Source organism: Myxine glutinosa, chromosome 10, assembly GCF_964187855.1.
Source record: "Myxine glutinosa chromosome 10, kmMyxGlut1.1, whole genome shotgun sequence".
NCBI classification, from domain to species: domain Eukaryota; kingdom Metazoa; phylum Chordata; class Myxini; order Myxiniformes; family Myxinidae; genus Myxine; species Myxine glutinosa.
In genome coordinates this window covers 62,135,615-62,163,133 of record NC_136270.1, presented here as the reverse complement: position 1 = coordinate 62,163,133, position 27,519 = coordinate 62,135,615, and the positions used below count along the sequence as shown (strand labels likewise).

The following is a 27,519-nucleotide window of genomic DNA, read 5'->3' as shown; positions in this document are numbered from 1 at the left end:
CTCCTCCCCCCAAGCCCTCTCCCACCCATGGATCTTCCGTTGTCCCTGTTCTCTGCTGTTGTACTTGTGTGCTTCCCTCTCTCCCCCCATCTTGTCTCCCGCTCCCTTTATTGTATGTTTTGTGTGCCCGTTTTTTTTGTGATTGATGTTAGCTCTTACACGAACCCCGATCTTGCATACAACAACAACAACATGCATTTTAAGGCCATTTTCCCTGCTAGACATGGGGTTAGCCTTGCGGTCCCCATGACAATCTTCTCCATTTTGCCCTATTTTCTGCATCTCTCCTTGTTAACCCCCTTGCCCACATTTCTTCTTCCACCATCTTTAGCCAAGTCTTTCCCGGTCTTCCCCGTCCTCTACTTCCTTCTACATTCATTTCCATCACTCTTCTCAACCAGTACAAGTATATATATATAACAAGGAGAGATGCAGAAAATAGGGCAAAATGGAGAAGATTGTCATGGGGACCGCAAGGCTAACCCCCGCTCTAGCAGGGAAAATGGCCTTAAAATGCATGTTGTTGTTGTTGTTGTTCTCAACCAGTGACTTTCATCCTTCCTCAACACATGACCAAACCATCTCAACCTGTTCCTCTTCACAGCATCAATCACAGGCTCTATTCCCATCATCTGTCACAATTCATCATTTGTCTTCCTCTCTCTCTCAACGATACTCCGCACATCCACCGAACCATTCGCATTTCCACCCTTTCCAGCATTCGTTGCTGCTCTACGTTCATTACCCATGTCTCGCTCCCATAAATCATAACACTTCTCACACATGCAGCATACACCTTTCCCTTCAGCTTCAACGACACTCCCCTCATCAGCACGCCACTCAGTTCCCAAAACTTCTTCCATGCACATCTCACTCCAGCAACCGTTGCCGAGTCTGATCCACCTTCTCCACTCAGAATGTCTCTGAGGTATCAAAATGTTTTCACACCTTCCAGCTTCACGCCGTCTCCAAGATCCAACTCAACATTTCCTCCATCTGCAGCTCCCTCTGTGCACACCTTACATTTGAATGTAGCTGCCACACTGGTTAATGACCCTCTCAGACCACTACATTTTTGATGAACCTACTCAGCACACATTGTACATTGAATGGAGTTCACTCCGACACCCTTCCTGCACACAGCACATGGCCACTTCCCAGTTCTTTCCACCTCACCACATGCTTTACCACTTGCCATCACCTTCGTCTTTCCGATATTCACCTTCAGACCTTTTGTCTCCATACATTCCTTCCACTTGTTCATCTTTTCCTTCAGTCCATCCATACTTTCCACAATCAACACCAGATCATCTGCATACAACAACTCCCACGGTAAATCCTCCTTTACGTTCTGAGCCAACACCTCCATCACAGCTACAAATAGTCGTGGACTTTTGCCGACCCCTGATGCACTCCCACCTTCACCTCAAACTCACCACTGTTCCCGTCCTTCGTCCTTACAGCTGTGCATGCTCTTTTGTCCATTGCCATCACTACTCTGATCAACCATTCCTCCACTCCTAACTTCCTCAATGCCCATGTCAATACTTCGCGTGGAACCCTATCAAATGCTTTCTCCAGATCAACAACCCCAAGAAACAACTTCTTCCTCTTCTCCATGTACTTCTCCTGCAACTGCCCAACAATAAAGAGCGCGTCTGTCGTTCCTCTTCCTGGCATAAATCCAAACGGCATTTCGTCGATCTTCACCTTCTTCCTTATCCTCCTCTCCAACACCCTTTCCAATACCTTCATTCCATGCTCCAATAACTTTATCGCTTGGTACGAGCCACACTCCAGAGGGTCACCTTTCCCCTTGTATAGAAGGATGACGGTACTCAGTTCCCAATCCACTGGAATGCGGCCTTCTTTCACCACCAGATTACAGATCTCTGTCATTCTCTTCACACCCCAACTTCCTGCTGCCTTCAACATATCTCCCACAACTCCCGTCGGCCCTCCCGCTTTTCTACTCTTCATTGCTTTTATCGCTTCCTCAACTTCCTTCTCAGTTATCTTCTCTGCCGGTCCTGTCTCTGTCGATCTTGTATACAAAAAACAAACAAACAAAAAAAAACCTCCTTCCCACCTCTCCCCCTTACCAATGATTCCAATTGAATTATCGAAGAATGAAAAACAACATTCTTAATTATAGTAGCTAATGTATATTTTATAGAGGAGCAGGTACAGTGCTTTCAGAAAGTATTCACAAACCATGACTTTTTCACATTTTCTTCTGTTGTAGCCTGAATTTAAAATGGATTAAATCAATAAATTGTCACTAATGTACACTTAATACAGCATAATATCACAGTGGAATATTTTTTTTCATAAACTTTTACAAAATAATTAAAAATGAAACATAGAAACATCTAATTTACATAAGTATTCAACCCCCTTTGTCATTACTGTACTTCGTGGCAGTGCCTTTGGCAGCGATTACAGCTTTGAGTCTTCTTAGATATGTCTGTATCAGCTTTGCAACATCTGAATTTTGGGAATTTCTCCCATTCTTCCTTGCAGATTTGCTCAAGCTCTGTCAAGTTGGACGTGAAGCTTTGGTGAACAACAATTTTCAAGTCTTTAAACAGATTTTCAATGGGATTCAAATCTGGGCTTTGGCTGGGCCATTCGAGGACTTTCACATTCTTGTTCTGAAGCCATTCTAGTGATGCTTTGGCTGTATGCTTGGGGTCATTGTCCTGTTGGAATGTAAACCTTCAACACAGTTGAAGGTCTTTTGCTCTCTGAAGCAGGTTATCCTTAAGGATTTGCCTCTCTTTGGCTCAATTAATTGTTCCCTCGATCCTTACAAGTCTCCCAGTCCCTGCCACTGAAAAGCATCCCCACAGCATGATGAAGTCACCACCATGCTTCACTGTCGGGATGGTGTGAGATGGGTGATGAGCTGTGCTCGGTTTGCACCAGATGTAGCACTTTGCATTCAGGCCAAAGAGTTAAATTTTTGTCTTATCACATCACAGAATCATTTGCCTCATGCTCTGTCTGTCGCGTGCCTTTTTGCAAACTCCAGGCGTGCTGTCATGTGCCTTTTCTCAGGAGTTGCTTCCATCTGGTCACTCTCCCATAAAGGGGTTGAATAATTATTGACTCAAGATATTTCAGATTTTTTTCATATTTAAGTACTTTGTAAAAAAAATCCTACAAATCAAAAGGAGGCACAAAGCACCCCTCCCTTTATATAAGGGATCGTTTCTCTGTATGCAGCTTTAACATAGGGACTGAAAATACGTTTCTCAGCTTCTACTGGACATAATGGGCTGCAAATTTCAGAAGTAAATGCTTCGTACGTTGAGGTAATATGTTCCAAATTTCAGCAACGTCCGTTTATGCATTCTTGAGTTTGATTTAGAAAACCCTCGAAATCGCGTTGGTGCCTGTCTGTCCGTCCGTCCGTCCACCAGCCAGCCCGCCCAAAATGTGTTGGAGCTCATATCTCAAGGACTAGACATTGAAACTAGCTGAAACTTGGAATATACATCGGCCAATAGGTCGAGTTAATGGCTTTCAAAACAAATTGCACCTCAGTGCTATAATTTTTGCTTTAAAATTAAATATATATAAAATATATACACATAAATAAATATATATTCTTTGGTAAAATGCCAGGGGCATAGAAATGGCCCCTTTATAGAAGGGTATGTGCCATGTGGCAAAGTATAGAAAAGAAGGGACATGCCATAGCTTGTAGAAAATGCCAAGCAATAAGTGGCATTCAAAAAATCTCATGTGCATGATGGACTACCGTTTTGTTCTGAAGAGGAACCAAGTAATCTGAAAAGGTTCATATAAAGGGTCGCCAATTTGATTCATACAGCTGCATGAAGAAGTAAATGTATTTTATTTGCCAGCTGTGGGGCGTCCCTTTACGTGAACTTTTACTAGAGCATTACTTGGGATTTAAAAAAAATACTTTAAAGGGGTATAAAGTGTGTCTGTAGATTTATATCTATATTATATTCTCCATAGGTAATTCTGTCTGCCTGTCCAGGGGTGTGGCTTACTCTGTTGAGAGAGTAGCTCCACCCATTCTGGAAGAGGCTTCAAAAACAAATATCCACCATTTTATTTACTCGCATAGCTTTGAGGCCTGTTTTGTTAGGCCTGTGGTGTCTTGCTCTCTCTCACAGTTTTATTTCAACTCCAATTCGATGTATATAATTTCATTTTTAACAGTCGCAAACATAGTTTTAGACTCGGTTGGAAAAAAAACGGGAATAAAATCCGATGAAAGTTTCCGTTTATAGAACGAAATGCATTTTCAAAGGCCTGTAAAATAAAGCACATTCATTGAGTCACCCTCACGATTTTATCTTGAATTCACCATCAGATTTCATTTTTATCGATGGCTTTAGACTCGGTTTCAGCAAAAATTGAAAAAATAAACGCACATACGGGAATCGGGAAATTACTGACATATATTAAATAATCGTGGCTTTTCACGCCTCGATATATCTTACACCGCCCAAGATGACACAGACAGGAAATTGCCGAGATTTATGAAGAATTCGCGTCGGATGTTTCCATCGTCACGATTAAATGATTAACTTTATATGTAGTCAACAATGTGGGGAGAGGTGCGAAGCTTTGTTCACGTATCGCCACAGACGGCAAATGATGATTAAATGTTTAACTTTATACGTAGTCAACAATGTGTGGAGAGGTGCGAAGCTTCGTTCACCTATCGCCACAGATGGCAAATTGCCTCTTAAAGAATTACAGCTTTTCGCGGATCGATATATCTTACACCGCCCAAGTAACACCCACCGTTTAGAGGCCATTTTCCCCCGCAAAGCAGGGGTTGGCCTTTTTCGGGAACCATGGTTGTTGTTGTTTTTTGGTCCCCTTTTTGAAGCAATGTTTTACGGCCGGATGCCCTTCCTGACGCCAACCCTTTTTGTCGCCTTTTACGACAAACAGGGAATTACCAGTGAACTGGTTCTCAATTAGCCGACCTCGGAAGGATGACAGGCTGAGTCAACCCCCCTGGCGTTAATTCAGCGATCGACCGGGATTCGAACCCTGGATCCTAGGATCCTAAGGCCGGCACCCTAGCCACTAGCCCAACACCAGGGACACCGCCCAAGTAACAGAGACAGGAAATTTCCGAGAGATATTTCTTCATTCTTATTTGATTCGTTCTACGTGTGTGTGTGTGTGTGTGTGTGTGTGTGTGTGTGTGTGTGTGTGTGTGTGTGTGTGTGTGTGTGTGTGTGTGTGTGTGTGTGTGTGTGTGTGTATTGTCATGCGGCTCGCTCAGTTAACACCAAGAGTACGCCACTGATGGATAATCGAGCTTAACGAGGCGTTTCCCAATTGATGGCGGATCATACGCGAGACGGAATGAACAATGCCGCTTACCTTCACGGTCCGATGTCTTCGACCTGAAAATCAATAAATCAAACCAAAAACGGATGTAAAATGTACTGCAGGAATATTTATTACAGACCCGATAACAAAGAACTCGACGATAACTAAATCCTAGGTTGGGATCCCACTCACAGACGTCATACACAAAACAATGGGAGAATGAATAAAATTAACGTTTCGTCGCATTGTGGAATGCGAGCTTATCTGTCTGGATGTGGTGTCTGTCAGGAATCGTCTGGTTGTGCAGCTCCGTTGTCCAACGCGGCTCCGGTTGGCACGAACTGCCTGGTCATTGGCACGGAGTGGCCCTCGGCGCGCCCGCGCGATCGCGAGTCAGCGCTCCGACCAAAAGCCTCACTCGTCGTTCATATGCGAATGCAGGGGAAGAGAATCGTCGGCGCTGGTCTCCCCACCAAAGTCCAAAGGCAAGAACAGGTCCAGCACGAAGGGACAGTCCAGAGCAAGAGACAAAGGGAAGAGAGAAGCGGAGGCGAAGACAGACAGAGGCGAAGAGAGCAAATGTCGGGCAGCGAGTGGTTTTGCTGATCATCTTCTGACGTCACACTCTATCTCTCCCAATCAGTGTGTCGTTTATTCGTCACCTTTCGCGCCCTCCGCACTGATTGGCCGTGGTGTCATTGGTCGGTGGCCAATCAGTGTGTCACTCCTTCACCTTCCTTACCCCGAATCACAGGGAAGCTTTTTGTCCCTTCCCCGACCAAGCATACGTCCTTCCCTGCTCTGCCAATCGGTGGCCTGCTCTTTGCTTGCCCCTCCCTTGGCCAATCACGAGCTCTCCCTGGACATGGCTCTCAGCCTGCCTGGTCAATGTTTGATGCCCATGCCGGCGTTGTACGCTGCCGTTTCTGTCTGCTCTTCCGGTCAGTTTTATCGTCTTGTGGCGGAGGTGGAATTAATTAATGTGTGCACTAATGTATCTATCTAATGTATGTGGTGTGTGGCCATAAGGGACAACGGGTAGATCAGAGGTTTCACAGACGCGGGAATTAGCCTAATCCCTGCAACTATTTAGCACACGATCATCCTCGTATGATCACAGGTACACACTTGATCCGACAAACCGGGCTAACAGGACTTATTACATCGAGATTGTTCTAACTCGACAGACGAAGCATGATACCTATGCAGATCTACCTGGATCTATATATTCCCCCCTACCCAAAATTCATAACAGTATGTGTGTGTGTGTGTGTACGTGTGTACGTGTGAACGTGTGTGCGTGTGTGCGTGTGTGCGTGTGTGCGTGTGTGTGTGTACAGTGCATTCAGAAAGTATTCAGACCCCTTCACTTCTTTCACATTTTGTTATGTTGCAGCCTTATGCTGAAATCGTTTAAATTCATTTTTTACCTCATCAATCTACACTCAATACGCCATAATGACAAAGAGAAAACAGGATTTTCGAAAATTTTGCAAATTTATTAAAAAGAAAAAACTGAAATATCACATTTACATAAGTATTCAGACCCTTTGCTATGACACTTGAAATTTAGCTCAGGTGCCTCCCATTTCTCTTGATCATCTTTGAGATGTTTCTACACCTTGATTGGAGTCCACCTGTGGTAAATTCAATTGATTGGATATGATTTGGAAAGGCACACACCTGTCTATATAAGGTCTCACAGCTGACAATACATATCAGAGCAAAAACCAAGCCATGAGGTCGAAGGAACTGCCTGCAGTACTCAGAGACAGGATTGTGTCGAGGCACAGATCTGGGGAACAACAACAACAACAACAACATGCATTTTTAGGCCATTTTCCATGCTAGAGCGGGGGTGAGCCTTGCGGTCCCCATGACAATCTTCTCCATTTTGCCCTATTTTCTGCATCTCTCCTTGTTAACCCCCTTGCCCGCATTTCTTCTTCCACCATCTTTAGCCAAGTCTTTCTCGGTCTTCCCCGTCCCCGTCCTCTACTTCCTTCTACATTCATTTCGATCACTCTTCTCAACCAGTGACTTTCATCCTTCCTCAACACATGACCAAACCATCTCAACCTGTTCCTCTTCACAGCATCAATCACAGGCTCTATTCCCATCATCTTTCGCAATTCATCATTTGTCTTCCTCTCTCTCAACGATACTCCACACATCCACCGATCTGGGGAAGCCCACAAAAAAAATTTCTGCTGCATTGAAGGTTCCCAAGAGCACAGTGGCCTCCATAATTCTAAAATGGAAGAAGTTTGGAACAACCAGGACTCTTCCTAGAGCTGGCCGCCCGGCCAAACTGAGCAATCGGGGGAGAAGGGCCTTGGTAAGAGAGGTGACCAAGAACCCGATGGTCACTCTGGCTGAGCTCCAGAGATCCTGTGTGGAGATGGGAGAAACTTCCAGAAGGACAACCATCACTGCAACACTCCACTGATCTGGGCTTTATGGCAGAGTGGCCAGACTGAAGCCTCTCCTCAGTGAACGACACATGAAAGCCCGCTTGGAGTTTGCAAAAAAAGCACCTAAAGGACACTCAGACTGTGAGAAACAAGATTATGTGAGAAACAAGGCACTCACTGATGAACCTCTGAAAGTTTGACGAAGATACGTTCAGCCATCTCTGAGAAAAATGGCGACACAGACAGATAGACACACAGACCAACATCTCTCTTGTATAGTAGATGCGCCATGTGAAAAACTATAGAAAAGAAGGGACATTCTTAGGAAAAATGGCAGGGGCATAAAAAGGCCCCTTTATATGGTATGTGCCATGTGGCAAAGTATAGAAAAGAAGGGACATTCAAAAAAACATTGTGTGCATGCTGGACTAACCTTGTGTTCTTAGGAGGAACCAAGTAATTCTCAAGAAATGTCCATATAAAGGGGTGCCCTACATATTGTCGCGTGGCTTGCTCAGTTAACACCGAGAGTACGCCACGGATGGAATCGAGCTTACTTGGAGGCGTTTCCAATTGATGGCGGATCGACACACGAGCCGGGGGATTGGGGGAAAATGCTGCAGCTTACCTTCACGGCCCGGTCTTCAACCTGAAAATCAATAACTCAACCAAACATGGAATTTATGTACAAAAAGAAAACACGTTTATTCTACGGAACCTGAGAACATTGAAACGCGACGATAAAGAATAAACCCCTTATTGAGCGCTCTTTCACACAGACTTCGAATAAACGATGGGAAGGATAATAAAATAACGTTTCATCGTGGTGTGGAATGTGGTGCGTCTTATCTGGCTCAGTAGTCCAGGCCCCAAACTCGCGTCCAGACGTGGCTCCGTGCTTGGTGGGAAGGAGGCCTCAGTCCGCTTCGTTCGCGTGCTCTGCAAATCAGCACACGCCGCCCGGCAGGCCCCGCTCGCACGATTGTCGCTCCACCATCTCTCCAACGTCCAAAGGCCAGCACAGGTCCAATCGTGAGAAAGGAAAGGGGGCAGAAGAAGGTCCAGACAGGGGGGGGAGCCAAAACGAGAAGACAAAGGGAAGAGAGAGGTCCGGGCAGGATCAGTCCAAGAACGAGAAGGGAGAAAATGTTGGCTTGCCAGTCGTTTTACCGGCCGTGGTCTCACGTCAGCGCTCTCTCCACCAATCAGTGCGTAGCTTGTTGGTAGTCATTTTGAGCCTTCCACACTGATTGGCCATGGTGTCGTCGGTCGGTGGCCAATCAGTGTGTCACTCCTTCACCTTTCTCACCCTCAATCACGGGGAAGCTTTTTGCCCTTCCCCTGACCAATCGCACGTCCTCCCCTACTCTGCCAATCAGTGCCCTGCTTGTTGTTCTCGCCCCTCCCCTGGCCAATCATGACTTCTCCTGGGCGTGGCTCTCAGCCTGCCTGGTCAATGTGTGTTGCTATGCCAGCTGGTGATGTGGCTGGCTGCGGCCCCATTGGCGGTGCCCCGATCTGGCTTTCTGCCTGTGGTTCTGCAAGTCTTATTGTGCGAGAGGGAAATTAATTAATGGGTGCAGCTAAGGGCCTAGCTAAGTGTCTATAAGAGTGCATTGCCATACGGGACAATGGATTGATCACCAGGTCTGACACATAGGGGAATTATCTTAGTCCTTATTCTACCTATCACCAGATCATCCTCATATTATCACAGGTACACACTTAATCCGACAAACCGCCTAAATACAGAACTTATTACAGGTGAGATTCTCTAGCATGACAGACGAAGCATGATACCTATTCAGATCTACCTAAATCTATATATGCCTACCCCTAAATTCATAACAATATATAGGTTAAAACCCATCAGTACGTAAAGTTTTCTGTGTACCTTGAAAACGAAAACACAAGATAATATGCATGTGTGTGAAATCTAATTTGTTTTCAAAATGAATACAGTTAATATGTACGATGTACCAACCAATTGCAGACATGTTGGGTGTGATGTATTCTTCGGGACAAGCGTTGGCCAAGCGCGATGTGTTGTGTTACACCACATCATTCCATGACGCCAACATTATAGGCAACAATTGGATTAGATGAAAGAATTGTACACATGTGCAGTGCAGCCTATTTTACCAGTCCCTTTTGGACCATAACTGCACATTACATAAACTTGCAAGTGTTGACATTGCAGACATATTGGACAAACGTGATATGTATATGATGAACACTGATGATAATTAGAGATTGATGAATTGTATATGCACACCTACTTCTGCAATAGAATATAAAACTAATATGTTTGGCATTTTCATCTCCCCTTCCTTCTTTTTTTTTTTAATTTATTTAATTTTTTTTCATTTTTTACAGAAAAATGAAGGACCGTGAAGAGGTCCCTTTGAAACCAAGAGACTGTATCTGCATTGAAAATACATTTACTTCTTCATGCAGCTGTATGAATCAAATTGGCACCCCTTTATAGGAACTTTTCTAGAGCATTACTTGGTTCCTCCTAAGAACACTAGGGTAGTCCAGCATGCACACCAGATTTTTTCTTGAATGTTCCTTCTTTTCTATACTTTGCCATATGGCACATACCATATAAAGGGGCCTTTTCTATGCCCCAGGCATTTTTCCCCAAGAATAAAAATTGCACTTTGACATCATGGGGTATTATGTGCAGATCAGTGACAAAAAATCTCAATTTAATACATTTTAAATTCAGGCTCTAACACAACAAAATGTGAAAAGCCAATGGGTATGCAATTCATGAATGAGGTGAAGAGATTGATGACAACATCTACCATATACAACACAATGTCAGTTTGTGTGTTAGTACAGCTGTCTGTCCCTCTTCATAAAGGGAGGTTTTAAAGGCCAATCTTTTAACATGAATGTGTTCACTAGAGTCTATTTTAGAGGACAAAACAAACTCGAAAAACATTTTTCATAAAGAGTAATTATGTCTCTTCTATTGCAATTGTAGACGGTGGCTTGCAAAGCAAGCCTCAATGGCGGTGTTCAGAAAGGTTTTTTTTATTATTATGAAATACAAGGCGCAGGGAGGAGAAATTTGCTGCACATGATGTGCAATGCGCGCAGAGTAAAACGAGTGTTAATTTACGTCGGTATAATATCTGATAAATAAAGAAGATATAAGCACACTTGATACAAGGCTGAGGCTTCAGACTTTGGCATGTCCACGAGGGGGCACAATCAAATAAACTGTTCCAACTCGTCATTTTTCAGTCTTTTTACTGGTATTAAAATAAGACTCACCAACAGGCTCAGCTGGGAAGGCAATAAATGCACAACTGCCTTGCACACCGCTTCCAGCAAAGTGAGCCGGGCTCACAGGCAAGTCACTCAACCAACTCTGCAAGGAAATAGTAATTCTATGAATATTGGATGAATGGAATTGTAAAGTTTGTCCTAGACAATACAAAAAGAGTGATATGAAGCTGACCATCTCATCAATTAGTATGAAATGTTGGAGAATGACTTTTAAATGGAGAACGCTGTGTGCTGGTACCCTGACCAAATTCTAAATCCAAATCACAATCATAACTATAACTGATGAAGTAAAGGATCATGGTGCATTTTATCTTGCTGAAATTCGCCCTAAATAAGGCTGAGAGCCACTAAATGTGAAGGGTTACAGAGAGAGATAAGGAGGAAAAAAGGCAAAAGCTTCACCTAGTCCAGAAACAAAGAAACCCTCTACACAGGAACACTGGGCAGGAGGGGGTAACTAGTCCAGGCAGAAAAATACATTTTCCAACTCCAATTGGGTATTTTTTTTAGGAGACACCATCTCCGTACCGGATGGCTGTTGGCTCCCTTCGGAAGCTCATCAGCCCTTTGTCAGGTGTTGTTTTTTGGTCCTGGCAGGGTGTCACAGTCACCTTCCCCACGAGCAAAGCCAGTGAGGGGTGTCGGTTTATTCGCTGACAACCTGACCATGCGGCAGGTAGCACTGGGTTACATGTTACCAGTGGCAGTTCCAAAAGACTGACCTAACAAAGGTTAACCAAAGAGAATACTCCGGTTTAAGACACAATAACATCAACACAAATTTGTGTGAATGCAGAGCAAACTATAAGATGCACTACCAACAACTTTAACCCTTCCACAGATATGAGGGAGAGGGACAGTTGCTGCTGTGGGGGATAATTGGGACCACAATAGTGAAAGGTTAACCACACCATAATCAACATCGTGGTTTCAACTAAACCAGAAGATGAAGTGACATTTTTAAAAATCCACAGAATATCAAATTGTGAAGTTGGTCTTAAAACTCTGAAAGGTTCGTTTAGAATTACCTTAAACTATGAGTCTAATATGGCCAATGCAGTTTCATTTTTTAATAACAAGTCAAGGATCGTAGAAGAGCTGGAACACAGAATGGATTGGTATGCAACAGAGCAAAAGGACAAGGAGAAAGAGAGGGGAAACACCAGCAGCAAGCATGGCCGAGGGACAAAATAATGGAAGACTTGGGCAAATGATGGATGTGGGGAGGAATGAGGGATGGGGAGGACACACGTGGTGAACAAGATGAATACAGAAGGAAACAATCACGATGGAAAGACTAGAATATTAGAATATTGGAAGGAGGAGGGACTATCAGGAGGGGGAGGAGGAGAGGAGAGGGGTGTTAACGACAGTGGAAAATATCATGGTTTTATATTGGGGATGATCTGAGATGGTGGTGAACTGCTGTCTTGAGGACCTGAAGGGAAGAATGAGATTGAAGAGGATGTGCAAGTTGGTTCCACAGACAGGAAGAAAAAAAAAGAGGAAGGAATGAGTGGAAGTGAGCAGTGATCATGGAATTAGGTCGTTTCACCAGAAGGAAGGTTGATGGTGAATCCCATGTGTCCTGCAGAAACCTGAGGCGGGAGGGGTGGAGGTGACAAAACATGGAGAGGGCAGAGGGTGCAAGACCAGAAAGGAGGTGGCAGCAGGCAGAGACCACTGACCTGTCTGCGATGGTGAAGAGATAGGCCCATAAACTCAACTTCATCGTGGGAGATTCCAGTAATCTTGAAAACCTTGGTTTCTGCAGCGTCAAGCTGAGGAAGGTGTGAAGCAGGGTAGCCATCCCAGAGGGGAGCGCAGCACTCCATCAAGCTGCGGATGAAGGCCTTGCAGGTGGATCCGAGTCCATGTGTGCCAAGGACTGACTTTGTTCAATAGAGGATGCCCAGTCGGCGACTGGCTTTGGAGGACAACTTTGAAATGTTAATTTGCTTAAATCAATGTTTATTATTTTATGTTCAATTTGTACAACCTCTTGTTCAATCCAAAAACTAGAGAAATGTAAAACTAGAGCAATGTAACTGCGTCGCCAATATGCCGCCTGAAGTCCCTGCCTGTGACAACAGGTAAATGCCATCGTTCACTGTCAAAAATAAACAAATTTGATTTAAATCCTTTCAGCTATTTTCACGTATCACATTTTTACCAGACATGACAGGTTTCACATCGACCAGTGAAGCGGTTTCGGAAAAGGTTTTTTTTTTTTTTAAATACCGGCTTTCAAGCCAATATGGCTGCCACACCGTGTGGCATATGACATCAAAAATAAACTCAACATATGTATGGGTAAGGGATCACGTTTGTAACAATTAGTGTTTATCGGATGTGGTTCATCTTTCTATCCAAGATGGCTGCCAAACCACATGACCTACGAGATCATCATTTTCAAACTATATGCAGCAATGGTCTTAGATGACGTTTATAAAGTTTTGCATCGATGGGGTAAGTGGTTTCTGAGATATAATTATTTAATATTTTCCTTCAATCCAAAATGGCTGCCACACCATGTAACCAATGACATTTTCGTGGTCAACTTTTAAATGCCATGCCCAATTGATGACTCCAGTGTAGACACACAAGGTTTCGAGTTGATCGTTCGGTGAGTTGGGAGAGATTTTTTTTTTTTTTAAGGTTTCAGGTTAAATCCAATATGGCTGCCAAACAACGTAACCTGGTCGTAGTCAACGTGTGGCCCTGAATGGGTTTCTCTCATCTCCTCTTCCTGTTCAGGCTGGAGTTCCCCAAGGTAGTGTTCTGGGCCCTGTGCTTTTTCTGGTCTTCATCAATGATCTCTCTGACTCTCTTGAAAATCCTCTCTATCTCTTTGTTGACGACTCTACTCTCTGTCGCTCCATTCCTCATCCCTCAGATCGGCAGTCTGCAGCCTCCTCACTCTCTGCAGACCTGGACAAAATCACAGACTGGTCAAACAAGTGGAACATGTCTTTCAATCCTGACAAATCTCACACTCTTACAATGTCTCTCCGAAAGGACCGACTGGACAACCCTCCCATCTACTTTCTCAACAATCCTCTCCAAGAAGTTCTGTCGCTCAAGCTTTTGGGTCTCACTATCTGCCATGATCTTTCTTGGGAAAACCACATTTCCAAGCTGGCCTCCAAAGCCAGTCGCCGACTGGGCATCCTCCGTCGTGCGAAGTCCTTCCTTGGCACACCTGAGCTCCTCACCACATACAAGGCTTTCATCCGCAGCTCAATGGAATACTGTTCCCCCCTCTGGGCTGGTGCTCCTGCCTCACACCTTGCTCGGCTTCACGCTGTTGAGGCCAAAGCTTTCAGAATCATTGGAATCTCCTGCGATGTAGTCAACGCCGAGGGCCTTTCACTCACTCACCGCAGGCAGGTTGGTGGTCTTTCTGTCTTCTACCGACTCCTCTCCGGCCTTGCTCCCCCAGCTCTCTCTGTGCTCTGTCCCCCCAATATTCCTTCAGGTCGCACAAGATCTGCCTGCAACCCTCTTCTGGTTAAACTGCCAAAGTCTAGGCTCTCTGCTCATCTTCACTCTTTCATTCCCCTTTTCTCCCGCCTCTGGAACAAACTCCCCCACTCCCTTCAATCCCACTCCTCCCTCCAGGTCTTTAAAACAGCTGTTCACCACCATCTCTTATCTTCCCCCATCGAAAACCTTGATCTTTTCTACCCCCGGTAATTCACCCCAGAGTCCTTGCAGTGTTCATATGTTTTAATCCTCTCCCACCTCCCCCCAAGTCCTCCCGATGTCCCTGCTCTCAAATGTTGTGTTTGTGTCCTTCCCCCTCTCTTTTGTGTCCTTCCCCCTCTCTCCCCATCTTGTCTACCGCTCCCCTTGTTTTTTGTGTTTTGTGTGTCGGTTTGTCTTTTTGTGTGATTAATGTTAGCTCTTTCACGAGCCTCGATCTTGTATACAAAAAAAAAAAAAAAAAAAAAAAAAAAAAAAACCTGTGATGTAAATTTAATATTTCAATACAAATGGGTCATAGATCATGCGCATGCAATTTCAGATTTTTAGGATAGGGCATTAGATGAAACCATTAATGGCTGGTATACCACTTCACCGAGGATGGCATCATTAGCATGCTTTTGTTCCCGATTGGGAGTACTTGACAATGTGCCAAGTTTAAATTATTTCCATTCAGCGGTTTCGGAGAAATATTTTTTAATTGTGATTAATCCAAGATGGCTGCCATACCACGTGACCTATGACGTCACAATCATCGTAAAAACATTCAACATGGGTGCTGCTCCTACCCTGAAAATTTCGGCTCAATCGGACACGTGTCGCTGAGAAAAACGAGGCTTAAGCCCGTGCAGACGGACAACCCGAAAACAATACCTGCGGCCACCTTTGGGGGAGGAGGCATAAAAATCACAAACTACTTTGGGTCAAGTCATTGCACCAGCATTCTTCGGCATTGGCCTGCTGACCAAGGCCTTGGAGATTGTGTGTACACAACCAGAATAATTTGATGGGGGTGATAGCACGTGCTGGAGGGAAGCACTTACAAAAGCAGATATATATTCCAACGTTATTATTACATTTCTCTCTCTCTTGTACTAATGAAGGATAGACACCTGACATGTCAGTATGTTCTGGCACAAAGGAATTACCCCTTTTGTACTATTCAACAAAAGCTCAATGAAAGGCACTGCATGTAAACCTCTGAGCTACATCCTATCATACCTGGAAGTGTGTGCCCATCGGTTGCTTCATTTCTGAGTCACAGCTGTGCTTCTGATGCAGTGCCCTCTGCTAGTTATGGCAGGAATTTGTAATTAGTTCATGGTGCTGGTGGGCGATAGCTCGCCGACCCTTCGCAAAAGACACCGTGGGACCTTCAACATCCTCCAATTAATTCCGGCAGATGGGACTGCCATTTCACGTCCATCCGAGGGACGGCGCACACATTTATGGATCCCCTGTCTGAGAAACACTGGGACCGCAGTTCATAGCTGGGTCAAGATTCAAACCCAGGCCAGACAGCTTTGACGTCGGTGAGTGTGCGCATCTGTAGGCCATCCTGCCAGCCCACAAGCTGGTTTTTCTTTTTTTTTAAATAAACACTATTCTTTTTTTCCTTTTTTTAATAAACACTTTTCTCTGCACATTTGTCATAGAGAAGTGCAATAAGTGATGTTTGAGGTTGGAAGGATGATTATCATGATGGTCCTCGATCTAATACAGTGGCAATCGACTCGTTTTCACACTTCAACACCATTTGTTTGGTTAAACAGTTTGAGATGGTTGTTCTGCTCAGGTTGTACGTTAATCAGGAGCAGGTAGATTGTGAGTTTTGAAACCCAAGAGAACATGTCGGTATGAATGTGATGATAAATATTGAGGGCAGTTTGTGAACGTGACCACCTTTTACCAGGACCTCTGCTGCAGAAGCTGCTCCACAACTACCCAGGCATGAGTCAATCATACTAAAATACGCAATTTGACGTTTGTCTGTCTGACTGTCTGACTGTGACTGATGTTTTTTGACCACGATACATTCCATCGTCACTTATCCAATCACAACCAAACTTGGCAGGGAGAAGAAGGGACAGACGACGGAGGTTGTAGCAATTTTACTACCCGCCCCACGTCAAGGGGGTTGCATGTTGAGGTATATATGCATGTTAAGATAGCTTTATCATGGCATTTTTCTAAGGCCACGTCTCATAACAAAAGTAATAACACCAATAACAATAGCATAATATTAATGTTATTACAAAACAATAATACCCATAATACTCCCCCCACCCCCCTTTCCCACCCCAAGGAGTGTTCCTCCTTGAACAAACACCATGCCAATGTGTATAAATAGCTTATCGTGGCGGTTCGTGGGAGTAACAGCAAAAATATTGTCCTGTCACCAGCAATTAAGACCACTGGGTGACGAATGACCGATCGTTTTTACTCCCGAGGCGGCAGCCCGAAAATTGGCAGTACTTTTTGGCGCGAGCGTCATGGAAGGCGGCAAGGTGCTTAACTGAACAGAAGCCACACGGATTTACGCCCGAATCCACAAACAAAGAAACATGACAACAAACGAAATGCAATACAATAATTTAATGAAAATAAATTAAAGAGGTGAAAGTGAAAGGTGGGGTAAAACTAAATCCTAATACGAGACATCTCCACTCAATCATAAAAACAACAAGAAAAAGAGCAATCAGAGATTGCAAACCCTCGCCAGGATGTATTTTCAGTGGTTTTTAAGGCTTTTGTGTTAAAACAAATATGGCGGCCGAACCACGTGACCGATGACGTCATCATTATTTTTTCCCAAAACTAATTTATTCCAAGATCATGCTCAAGAAATTTCATCTCAATCGGATGAAGTTTTGTACTTGTCGAATTATGACGTCATAATGGAGGCACCTATGACATCATCATTAACATATCCTATTCCCCATGGGGAGTTCTTTACAATGAGCCATGTCTCAATTTTTTCTATTCAGCGCTTTCGGAGATATAGAGGTGCAAAGTTTTTCGATTTTTCCAAGATGGCGGCCGAACCACGTGACCGACGACATCATAATTATCATTAAAAAATTCTACAGGTGGAGTTGCACCTATGGTGAAAATTTCCTGTCAATCAGACCAACGGATGCAGAGAAAATCATATTTATTCTGTGCGGACAAACAGACAAACAGACAAATGAAAAATCGGTCAGAGACCAAGGACTTGCCAGAATTAAAAATATGGCGGCCGAACCATGTGACCGATGACGTCATCATTATTTGTTTTCTAAACTAATTTATTCCTGCATTATGCTCAAGAAATTATTTGATCGGATGAAGTTTTGTACTTGTCGAATTATGACGTCATAATGGAGGCACCTATGACATCATCATTAACATATTTTATTCCCCATGGAGAGTTCTTTACAATGAGCCATGTCTCAATTTTTTCTATTCAGCACTTTCGGAGATATAGAGTTTCCAAGGTTTTTCCGTTTTTCCAAGATGGCGGCCGAACCACGTGACCGATGACGTCATCTTTTCTTTTTTTTCTCCACCAGTTTATGCCGACATGGCACAAGCAATTTCATCTTGATCGGATGAAGTTTTGTACTTGTCGAATTATCAAATTATGACGTCATAATGGAGGCCTTGGGCCGAGAAGAGTTAAAAATTGGGCACAGTCTATTCCAGGGCAAGACAAATATGTGTGTAAAGTTTGGCGATTCTATGTGCAATGGTGTAGAGTGTAGACGTAGTGCTGCGCACAGACAGACGGACAGACAGACAGATGAAAAATCGGTCAGAGACCAAGGACTTGCCGGAATCTACTTTTTTATAGACCATTTTTGACAAATATGGTGGCCGAACCACGTGACCGATGACGTCATCGTTATTTGTTTTCTAAACTAATTTATTCCTGCATTATGCTCAAGAAATTATTTGATCAGATGAAGTTTTGTACTTGTCGAATTATGACGTCATAATGGAGGCACCTATGACATCATCATTAACATATTTTATTCCCCATGGAGAGTTCCTTACAATGAGCCATGTCTCAATTTTTTCTATTCAGCACTTTCAGAGATAGACGTGCAAAGTTTTTTGGTTTTTCCAAGATGGCGGCCGAACCACATGACCGATGACGTCTTCATTTTTTTTTTCTCCACCAGTTTATGCCGTCATGGCACTCAAGAAATTGCATCTTGGTTGGATGAAGTTTTGTACTTTTCGAATTATCAAATTATGATGTCATAATGGAGGCCTTGGGCCGAGAGAGTTAAAAAAATTGGGCACAGTCTATTACAGGACAAGACAAATATGTGTGTAAAGTTTGGCGATTCTACGTGCAATGGTGTAGACATAGTGCTGCGCGAGGACAAACAGTCCTCGCTCCTGCCTCGCTCCTGCTCTCCCCTCTGGGCTGGTGCTCCTGCCTCACACCTAGCTCGTCTTTACGCTGTTGAAACCAAAGCATTCAGAATCATTGGAATCTCCCGCGATGAAGCTAACTCCAAGGGCCTCTCAATCACTCACCGCAGGCAGGTTGGTGGTCTTTCCGTCTTCTACCGACTCCTCTCTGGCCTTGCCCCACCCCCAGCTCTCTCTGGGCTCTGTCCCGCAAATATTCCTACAGGTCGCACAAGATCTGCCTGCAACCCTCTTATGGTTAAACTGCCAAAATCAAGACTCTCTGCTCACCTTCACTCCTTCATTCCTCTTTTCTCCCACCTCTGGAACAAACTCCCTCACTCTCTTCAATCCCACTCCACCCTCCAGGTCTTTAAAATAGCTGTTCACCACCATCTCTTATCTTCCCCCATCCAAAACCTTGATCTTTTCTACCCCCGCTAATTTCACCCCAATTCCACTTTTTTGAAATACCAACTTCTGTCCTGGAAGTCCTTGGTGTCCTTGTGTTTTATACTTCTCCCACCCCCCCCCCTTCCCACGCCTCCTCCCCCCAAGCCCTCTCCCTCCCACACATCTCCCTGCTCTCAAATGTTGTGTGCTCTCAAGTGTTTGTGTGCTTCCCCTTCTCTCCCCATCTTGTCTTCCGCTCCCTCTTTTTATATATTTTGTTTGCCTGGTTGATTTGTTTGTGAAGTAAATGTCAGCTCTTTCACGAGCCTCGATTCAGTATACAAAAAAACAACAAAAAAAAAAAACATAGAGACAGACAGACAAACCAACCGATCAACATACTTGCCGGAATCTGTTCCGGCAATTAACAAACAGACAAACAAACGGACTCAAATGCAATACCCTCTCCTCTGGTGAGGGTAAACAGGGGAAAAGATAATCAAAATAAAATGTATTCTTTTAGTCGTATTCTATGTATTCTTCAATTTTCAATAGGGTTCTTCCTTATGCCTACATACACCCACGCACCAGATTAGAAGTTGGTACTTTGCTTATTTTTCAAGATATTCCGCTCACAAGTTTCAGACATACATGGCGTCATACATGGCGGCGGCCATCTTGGATTTTGACGTGGTTTGCACCCACACACCAAATTCGAATGCGGTCCTTCGCTTACGCACGCACTTACGCACGCACGTACGCACGCACAGAGGGGAAAACCATAGTCCCCCTTTCGCTCCGCGGTGCGACGGGGGACAAAAACATATGGAAAAACCACCGAGGGCAATCACATACTGGGGGAAACTAAGCTTAACTCCTATCTATTTACCATAGCTTCACCCTTGTGTGAAGACACGTAAACAACTTCAGCTCCAGTTTCCATATTTAATACATCGAGATTTCTCCTACGCATTCATGGTCCATGCTATTACTATACAATGCTGTCTCCACTATGGTATTCCATCATCTACCCCCACAACGTAACAATATTATAAATCAAACACATGTATAATTATCTTTTGAGCTACTGTCGCTACTGCTGTTTAACACTAAACTGAAAGATATTTGGAAGAATCCAAACATCCGTGAAGCATTCTATGCTTATCGCGCCGACGGTTGCCCCTGATCGTAGATCTATTGCAATCTATATACCACACAAGGGTTAAAAACAACCCTTATTGCCCTTCCGTGGCGCTTTTCATGCCGTTTTCCCAATGTCGCCTCTGATAAGAGTACACTTGATTATACAATACAGCGTAATATTAATAGCATATCACAAACAATACCCCCCCCCCCCCACCCCTTCCCAAGGGGATTTGTGCCGCGATATTGCAGTATTGCACCCTCCGACACCACCACCACCACCACCACCACCACCCCCCCTCCCCCCCCCCCCCCGCACCACCCTCCCTCCCCCCCCCCCCCCCGCACCACCCTCTATTTTATTATACTTGTAGGTCGTAGAGATCTGGTCCACGCTAGTGTCAATGTTATCGTCGAAACGGGTACAAGTGTACTGGGAGTAGGGGCACAACCACGCCCTCGACCAATGGCAATGATACATACGAAAAAAGGAAAATATCAACGAATCAACCAACCCACAGGTGTAGCCTACCAGGTAACCTGTATATATACCTATCGATATAAATAACGACTTAAATGATCTCCAGTGGAATTGAATCCCTCGATCACGGTACAGACATAAAGGGACCCGCCATGTAATTATTGCAACACTTCTCGCGGGGTTGATTACAGCTCGTAAAACTAGTGCGTTAATTAACAATATTGCTATTAGTATTACTATTACTCTATTAGCAAAGGTATTAACTTCGTCAGCGTGAATACTGCGCGAGCAGCCGGGATGATATGCTACGTACCTCTCTCGAAGGTAACTTCGCTGTGGTGTTTTTAAACTTCGACGCCTTGAAACGGTTCATTGTAGCAAACAATATGACTATGACTATGAGGTAATCACAAAAAACCACTCCAAACACTGACACTACCGCAGTACCGCTCAGCAATGCGCCGATGTCCTCGAGCTCGAATCTGTACTTATAGTTCTACTTTTAGTATGTTTCGTGGACCGACTTCAAAATCAATTCTACACATTTATCTGTTAATTAACTAGTCATTTTCATCTTATATAAAATAAAATAAAATGCTGAATTAGCTTGCCGAAATGAAATAGCTACTTCCGCACTTAACACTGTTTTTACATCTAACGCCGGTTACACCGTCCTCCGAAATGAAATATCCACTCCCGCGTTTCACACCGCCTTTACACCTAACGTCCGTTACACCGCCCTTCGAAATGAAATATCCACTCCCACGCTTAACACCGCCTTTACACCTAACGTCCGTTACACCGTCCTCCGAAAAGAAATAGCCACTCCTGCGCTAAACACCGCCTTTACACCTAACGGCGGTTACACCGTCTTATCAAGCATAGCGAATGCCTCAGTTGGCAGAACGTGATGCTTTTTTTTATTATAGATTTGTACTTTTGTGCTTTATTATACTCTTTAAAACCACCTTAAGGCAAAGTTATTGTTACATCTTATGCAAGTTATTGCTTCGACCAGGGGAAGGGAAGGGGAGACAACCGAAACGCTTGTTCTTCTCTGGCGGAAAAGTGTTCCCCCTTTTGGTGTTTTTTCATCGCCAGATCAATGGAAAAGCCCCCATTGAACATGTCATCATACCACGGTACGACGAATCCAAAGAAAACGAAGAAGAGGTTGATAGGCACGTAATAAGTTTGAAAAAGGAAATAAAACAAGTTTGAAAAAGGAAATAAAACAAGTTTGAAAAAGGAAATATCAGACATTTGGCTTATTTTGATTTTGAAATGCGTATCACCATGTTATTTAAGAGACGTCAGGTGACGTCACGTGGTAATGTGGAATGACGTCTTTTAAATTATTTTCTTTTTTTCGTTTCAAGTTTCCTCGACCTTGGTGTCCTCTTAGCGAGTCGAGTACATTCAGCTAGTTCGTGACCTTTCTTGGCAACGTCCTAGTGGTTTAACCGGCGGAAGTGTCGCTGTCACACGCAGCATCCCGCACAATGGCGGCGCTACAGCTGGTTCGAGCGAGCCGACGTGCGCACGTGTTCCTTTCCACTGCGTTTCCCGCGCGCCCCGTGACAGCAGCACCACGACCACAACAACAGGATCACGACCACCAACAACCACAACAACGGCGGCAATTCACTCGGGGAGCATCTTTTCGTGGTAAGCCTCGGCCTTTGTCGGGTGAGAATCGGGATTCGGACCGACAACCTCGACACCAGCGACACCGGTCTTGAGAGCCACACCGGGGTCCTCGATTGGTCGAGTTGGGTTGCTGATGTATTTGAGCCGAAAGCGCCAGATGAAGACCCCACTCGCTACTACCAATTGCATTTCACCAAATGTACATGTATGGTTCATGGTTGTTTTAATAGAGATTACTGCGCATGAAGATCGTTCCCCATGAATATTAATATCAACGTAGTCGAGGAGGTATAGAAGGGAAGGAACGAGGTGGTGTAAGAGTTAGAGCGCCGCTCTGAGTCTGGGAGGTCGGTGGTTCAAATTATGCCAAAGACTTTAAAAGGTCATGCTTTATAAACAACCATATGTTGGCGACCATTGCGCAGGCTTGATGGCTCCTCTGCTGCATTGACGTTCCTTGTAAGGAAAGTTTTAGTATAACTATAAGCACCTGTCCAGTAAGACGTTCCATTCCTATTCCACAAGGAGAAATCGAGGCTCATGGAAGAAGGGTTGAGTAGTGGAGGGTAGAGTATACAGACTGGCAGAAGGGATAAACAGGCTCAGGAGTAGGGATGATCTAAGTTGTCTCACTCTGTACTTGTCTGCAATATCTCGATCTCATTCCAGGTTCAGTTCTGCCAAGCCGAAGCAGCCCACTGAAAGGATTACAATGGGTGGTTTGCCTTTGCCTTCCCATTGCGAGTCATGGCAGGAATTGGTAATTAGTTGAGGCTGCCGGCGATTGCTCGCCGACTCTTATCGAAAGACCGTATAGGATCTTTAATATCCACCAACCAATGCTGGCAGAAGAGATACCCGGCTTAACGTCCATTCGAGGGACGGTCCACTTTTTGATGCAAGGAGCTTTCTTAAGGAGCAACATTTTGCGAACTTGAGGGCCTGCCATCGGGGAACTATTGGTATGAACGATCGCAAAGTTATTAATGCCTTGTTTCCATGAACACGACTGCACCAGGTTAGTTTGAGTCTAAGGGCCGCCACACACTAACATTTGTGCCTCACACTACGCCATTGTCGACGACGCTATTGGAGTGAAGCGAAACGGTGAAGAAGAAGAAGAAATGCAGGGAGAGCATTAGAACGGTGAAAGTTCTGAGCACTGCTGCTTTGGTACTCGTGTTGGTACGTCGCCGACGTCGTGCCAGGAGTTATAAGTGGCCGCAGGAAAAGCACTGGATGGAGACGGCCGGCTCAGGGAGCGTTCGGCGAACTTGCTCGTGGAACTTCGTGAAGAAGATGACCGCTGTTATACTAACTTCCAGAGGATGCCGTCAACATTCTTTAATATCTAGTGCAGTGTCAGCCCGCGTAGAGCAAGGACAAACACGACTTTCAGGGTTACCATCTCTGCTGCAGAGTGAGTCGCAATAACTTTGCGTTTTTTGCCCACAGGTAATGCTGTTCTGCCTTTTTAACAAGTATTGACTCTACCTATACACACACACACACCCTGAATATGATTGGCATTCCGCTTTGATCTTACAATCGTACAGGCTGGTGTGATCCCACCACAAATCTACGAGCTGGGCCTCTTTCTCCTCCTACCAGGACTCCGCCATATTGATGCTATCGCCGGAAGCTGCTGAAAGCTGAAGTTTAATTGGTCAAGACACTGCTCCGCATTGGCGATTGTCCAAGACCGCCGCACACTACACGATGATGCGTGATTGTCGCTGATGTCTTGTCATAGACTTTTACGATTTTCTACGACACACCTGAAAAACTAGTTGACGACGATTGTCATCCGCCGCACATTACAGAATTATGAAGAACTCGCCAACTAAGCTCTTGCCGACGATCTTGTCGTGTTGCGGCGGCCCTAAGGGTTAGGCACCCGACTCATTGAATATCTTGAAAACCACAGTCAAATCTTCAGAACCTGCCTGATGATCCTGTATGAGAAGCCAGGCCTTAAAGCTGGACCTGCATGGTGTATGATGACATCCGTCCACTGTCCACAACGTCATCACGTACAGCCATTACTCATTACTGTCCCATTCCATCAAGTACTCCTTGTATACATTGTGCCTCAAGTAGTGTAAAACACCATAAATGGGGCATTTTCACGATAGGGGCACAAATAACGGTAAATAATATCTGAGTGTATTTACCTAGTTTCGGTTTCTACTGTAAGGTGTTTGTTGTTCACAAAATGTTTTTACGCCGACAGTGTCAAATAGGAATACAGTTCAATGCAAGGCTCACGTCAGTTGTGAATTTAAAGCCACCCATCATCACCAAGTGGGTGTTTTGACACACCGTGATTTAACGACTCTTGGCTCAGGTGTGGTTTGCTCAGTAAATTGTTGTGAGGGTCTTTCACTCACCCACCGCAGGCAGGTAGTTGGTCTTTCTGTCTTCTACCGACTCCTATCCGGCCTAGCTCCCCAACCTCTATCTGTGCTCTGTCCCCCAAATATTCCTACAGGTCGCACAATATCTGCCAGCAACCTTCTTATGGTGAAACTGCCAAAATCAAGACTCTACATTCACCTTAACTCTTTCATTCCTCTTTTCTCCCACCTCTGGAACAAACTCCCTCACTCTTTTCAATCCCACTCCTCCCTCCAGGTCTTTAAAACAGCTGTTCACCACCATCTGTTATCTTCCCCCATCCAAAACCTTGATCTTTTCTGCCCCCGTTAATACACCACAAATCCACTTGCTTGAAATACCGAATTCTTTCCTGGAAGTCCTAGCAGTGTCTGTGTTTTATACCTCTCCCACCAACCCCTCCCCCCCGCACCCCCCTTACCATGCCTCCTCTCCCCAAGCCCTCTCTCTCCCACAGATCTCCCGATGTCCCTGTTCTCTGCTGTTGTGCTTGTGTGCTTCCTCCTCTCACCCCATCTTGTCTCACGCCCCGCTCCCTTTATTATACGTTTGATGTGTCCGTTTGTTCTTTTGCGATTAATGTTAGCTCTTACACGAGCCTCGATCTTGTTTACAAAAAAAAGAAGTCCTGTATGTACCGTGAATGGTCAGTGTCGTAACCTGTCGTCTATTTACCAGAGTGGTGAGAGACAATTAGAACAAACTGAAGTCTTGTACTACAAGTAGCAGTCAGTAACCGAGGCAACGAAGAACACCCATGGAAAGGCCTGTGAGGTCCAAGTTCAGACTAAAAGTAATGGTGACAAGAACAGGGGAAAATTTATATACAGTCACGTGAAAAAGTAAGTACACCCCATGTAAAGTTTTGACTTTTTCAACATATTTCAACATACAGCTATTTGATCTTCATTTCAACAATATTGATAGATAAAGGTGATATAATATAACAAATATCATGAAACATTTACATTTTGTAGTCCATTGTATAATTTAAATAAACATAAATGCAAATTTCGCATGTGGAAAAAGTAAGTACACCCCAACATTTATCACTACTTCAAATACCTAAAATTAGAATCAGGTGCACCAGCTCAGGTGCAAATGCTTAGAACATCGTTAGAGAGGATCTTGGAGGAACCTGTCTTATTTAAACCTCAGACATTTCGTTTGGTTTGCTCTTTGTTGTTGAAGTATGTGGCGTCACCATGCCTAGATCAATAGAGCTCTCTGAGGCCTTCAGAAAGAAGGTTATAGATGCCTACGAGTCTGGGAAGGGATTTAAAAAGATCTCCAAACAATTTGAAATCAATCATTTGACTGTCCGGAAGATCATCTACAAGTGGAGAAGATTCCAAACAACTGCCAACTTGTTCAGGCCAGGCCGCCCCAGCAAGTTCAGCCCGAGAGCAGACCGCATTATGCTGAAATAAGTCTCTAAGAACCCCAGAATGTCATCATGGGACCTACAGGTAGCTCTTGCCATTGTTGATGTCAAAGTGCACGAGTCTACCATTAGAAAGAGGCTGCACAAATTTTATCTACATGGGAGGTGTGCCAGGAGGAAACCTTTGCTGTCCAGAAAGAACATCAGGGCAAGACTAAAGTTTGCGAATGAACACTTCGGCAAAGACCAGCACTTCTGCAACAATGTGCTCTGGACAGATGAGTCAAAGGTAGAGCTATTTGGCCACAGTACCAGAAGACATGTTTGGCGAAAACCAAAGACAGCATTTGACCACAAGAACCTGATACCAACTGTAAAGCATGGTGGTGGAAATATTATGGTTTGGGGCAGCTTTGCTGCATCAGGGCCTGGGCAGCTCACCATCATAGTGTAACGGTTTTGAGAAGTGGGTAACGAATTTGAGAAGTGTAACGGTTTTTAAGAAGTGTAACGATTTTGGAGGAAGTGTAACGAATGTAAAAAAAGTATGGTTTTGTTATGTGTAAACACCCTCGTAATGTAAATAATGGTCGCAGCCGTCCTCCTAGTTAATTCCATGAAACTTACACGCAGGTCACGATATATCTTTTTAAATAGTGTATTTCCTTATTCTATGTAGGTTAAATATGTGTTTCCCACTAGATTGACTTTGCATTGTATCAAACAAAATAAGCGTAGGCCCTTGCAATTTCCCCAAACATCTCCGCTCTCCAAAGTTCCTTTCAAAACGGTGCGAGTTGTGTTCAATCCCGCAAGCCGCCATTGCCCATGTGCTAATCTCGGAGAAGAAAGGCGTGTCTCCACCTCGTCATAGAGGGGAGGAGTGAGCCAGAGGGTCGCATGGCCAATCAGCACCGCGGTGAGCGACCCGGTAGGCGTGCCCTCGCAGCCGGCGGCTTGATTCCGCCCCGAGTTATAAAAGCGACTGTAAGGGACTGCTTCATGAGATGACCTGGGAGAGGAGCGAAGAGGCGGCACCAAGAGGAGCGGGGAGATGCGAAACGCTCCAAGCCAAAGAGGAGAGGTACTCGGAAAGGAAACCAGCTTTGGAGAGACGCGCTGAAAGGAGGGAGACGGCT

At 44.5% G+C, this 27,519-nt stretch overlaps 2 protein-coding genes across 5 annotated transcripts in view; one reads left to right on the top strand and one right to left on the bottom strand.

The window, feature by feature from the left end:
* CORO7 (coronin 7) overlaps positions 1-21,605 on the bottom strand; it is a 150,054-nt gene extending 128,449 nt beyond the window's left edge. Inside the window, exons 1-2 of the mRNA XM_068126896.2 lie at positions 21,263-21,605; positions 11,031-11,127 (exon numbers count right to left, since the gene is read on the bottom strand). Coding sequence (XP_067982997.2) covers positions 11,031-11,127; positions 21,263-21,322 — 157 coding nt within the window. The 5' untranslated portion in view covers positions 21,323-21,605. The remainder of the gene's footprint in view (positions 1-11,030; positions 11,128-21,262) is intronic.
* A 640-nt stretch (positions 21,606-22,245) lies between these two features.
* LOC137434166 (dnaJ homolog subfamily A member 3, mitochondrial-like) overlaps positions 22,246-27,519 on the top strand; it is a 37,056-nt gene continuing 31,782 nt past the window's right edge. For 2 of the 4 annotated variants that reach the window (XR_010985800.2, XR_013624740.1), the window contains exon 1: positions 22,339-22,617. Coding sequence is in view for 2 of the 4 variants with exons in the window: in XM_068126895.2 (XP_067982996.2) it covers positions 22,452-22,617 (166 nt within the window). In the remaining 2 variants the exon portion in view is untranslated. Of the gene's footprint in view, positions 22,618-27,519 lie in introns of all 4 variants that reach the window. The other 2 variants (XM_068126895.2, XM_068126894.2) reach the window with 2 other exon arrangements.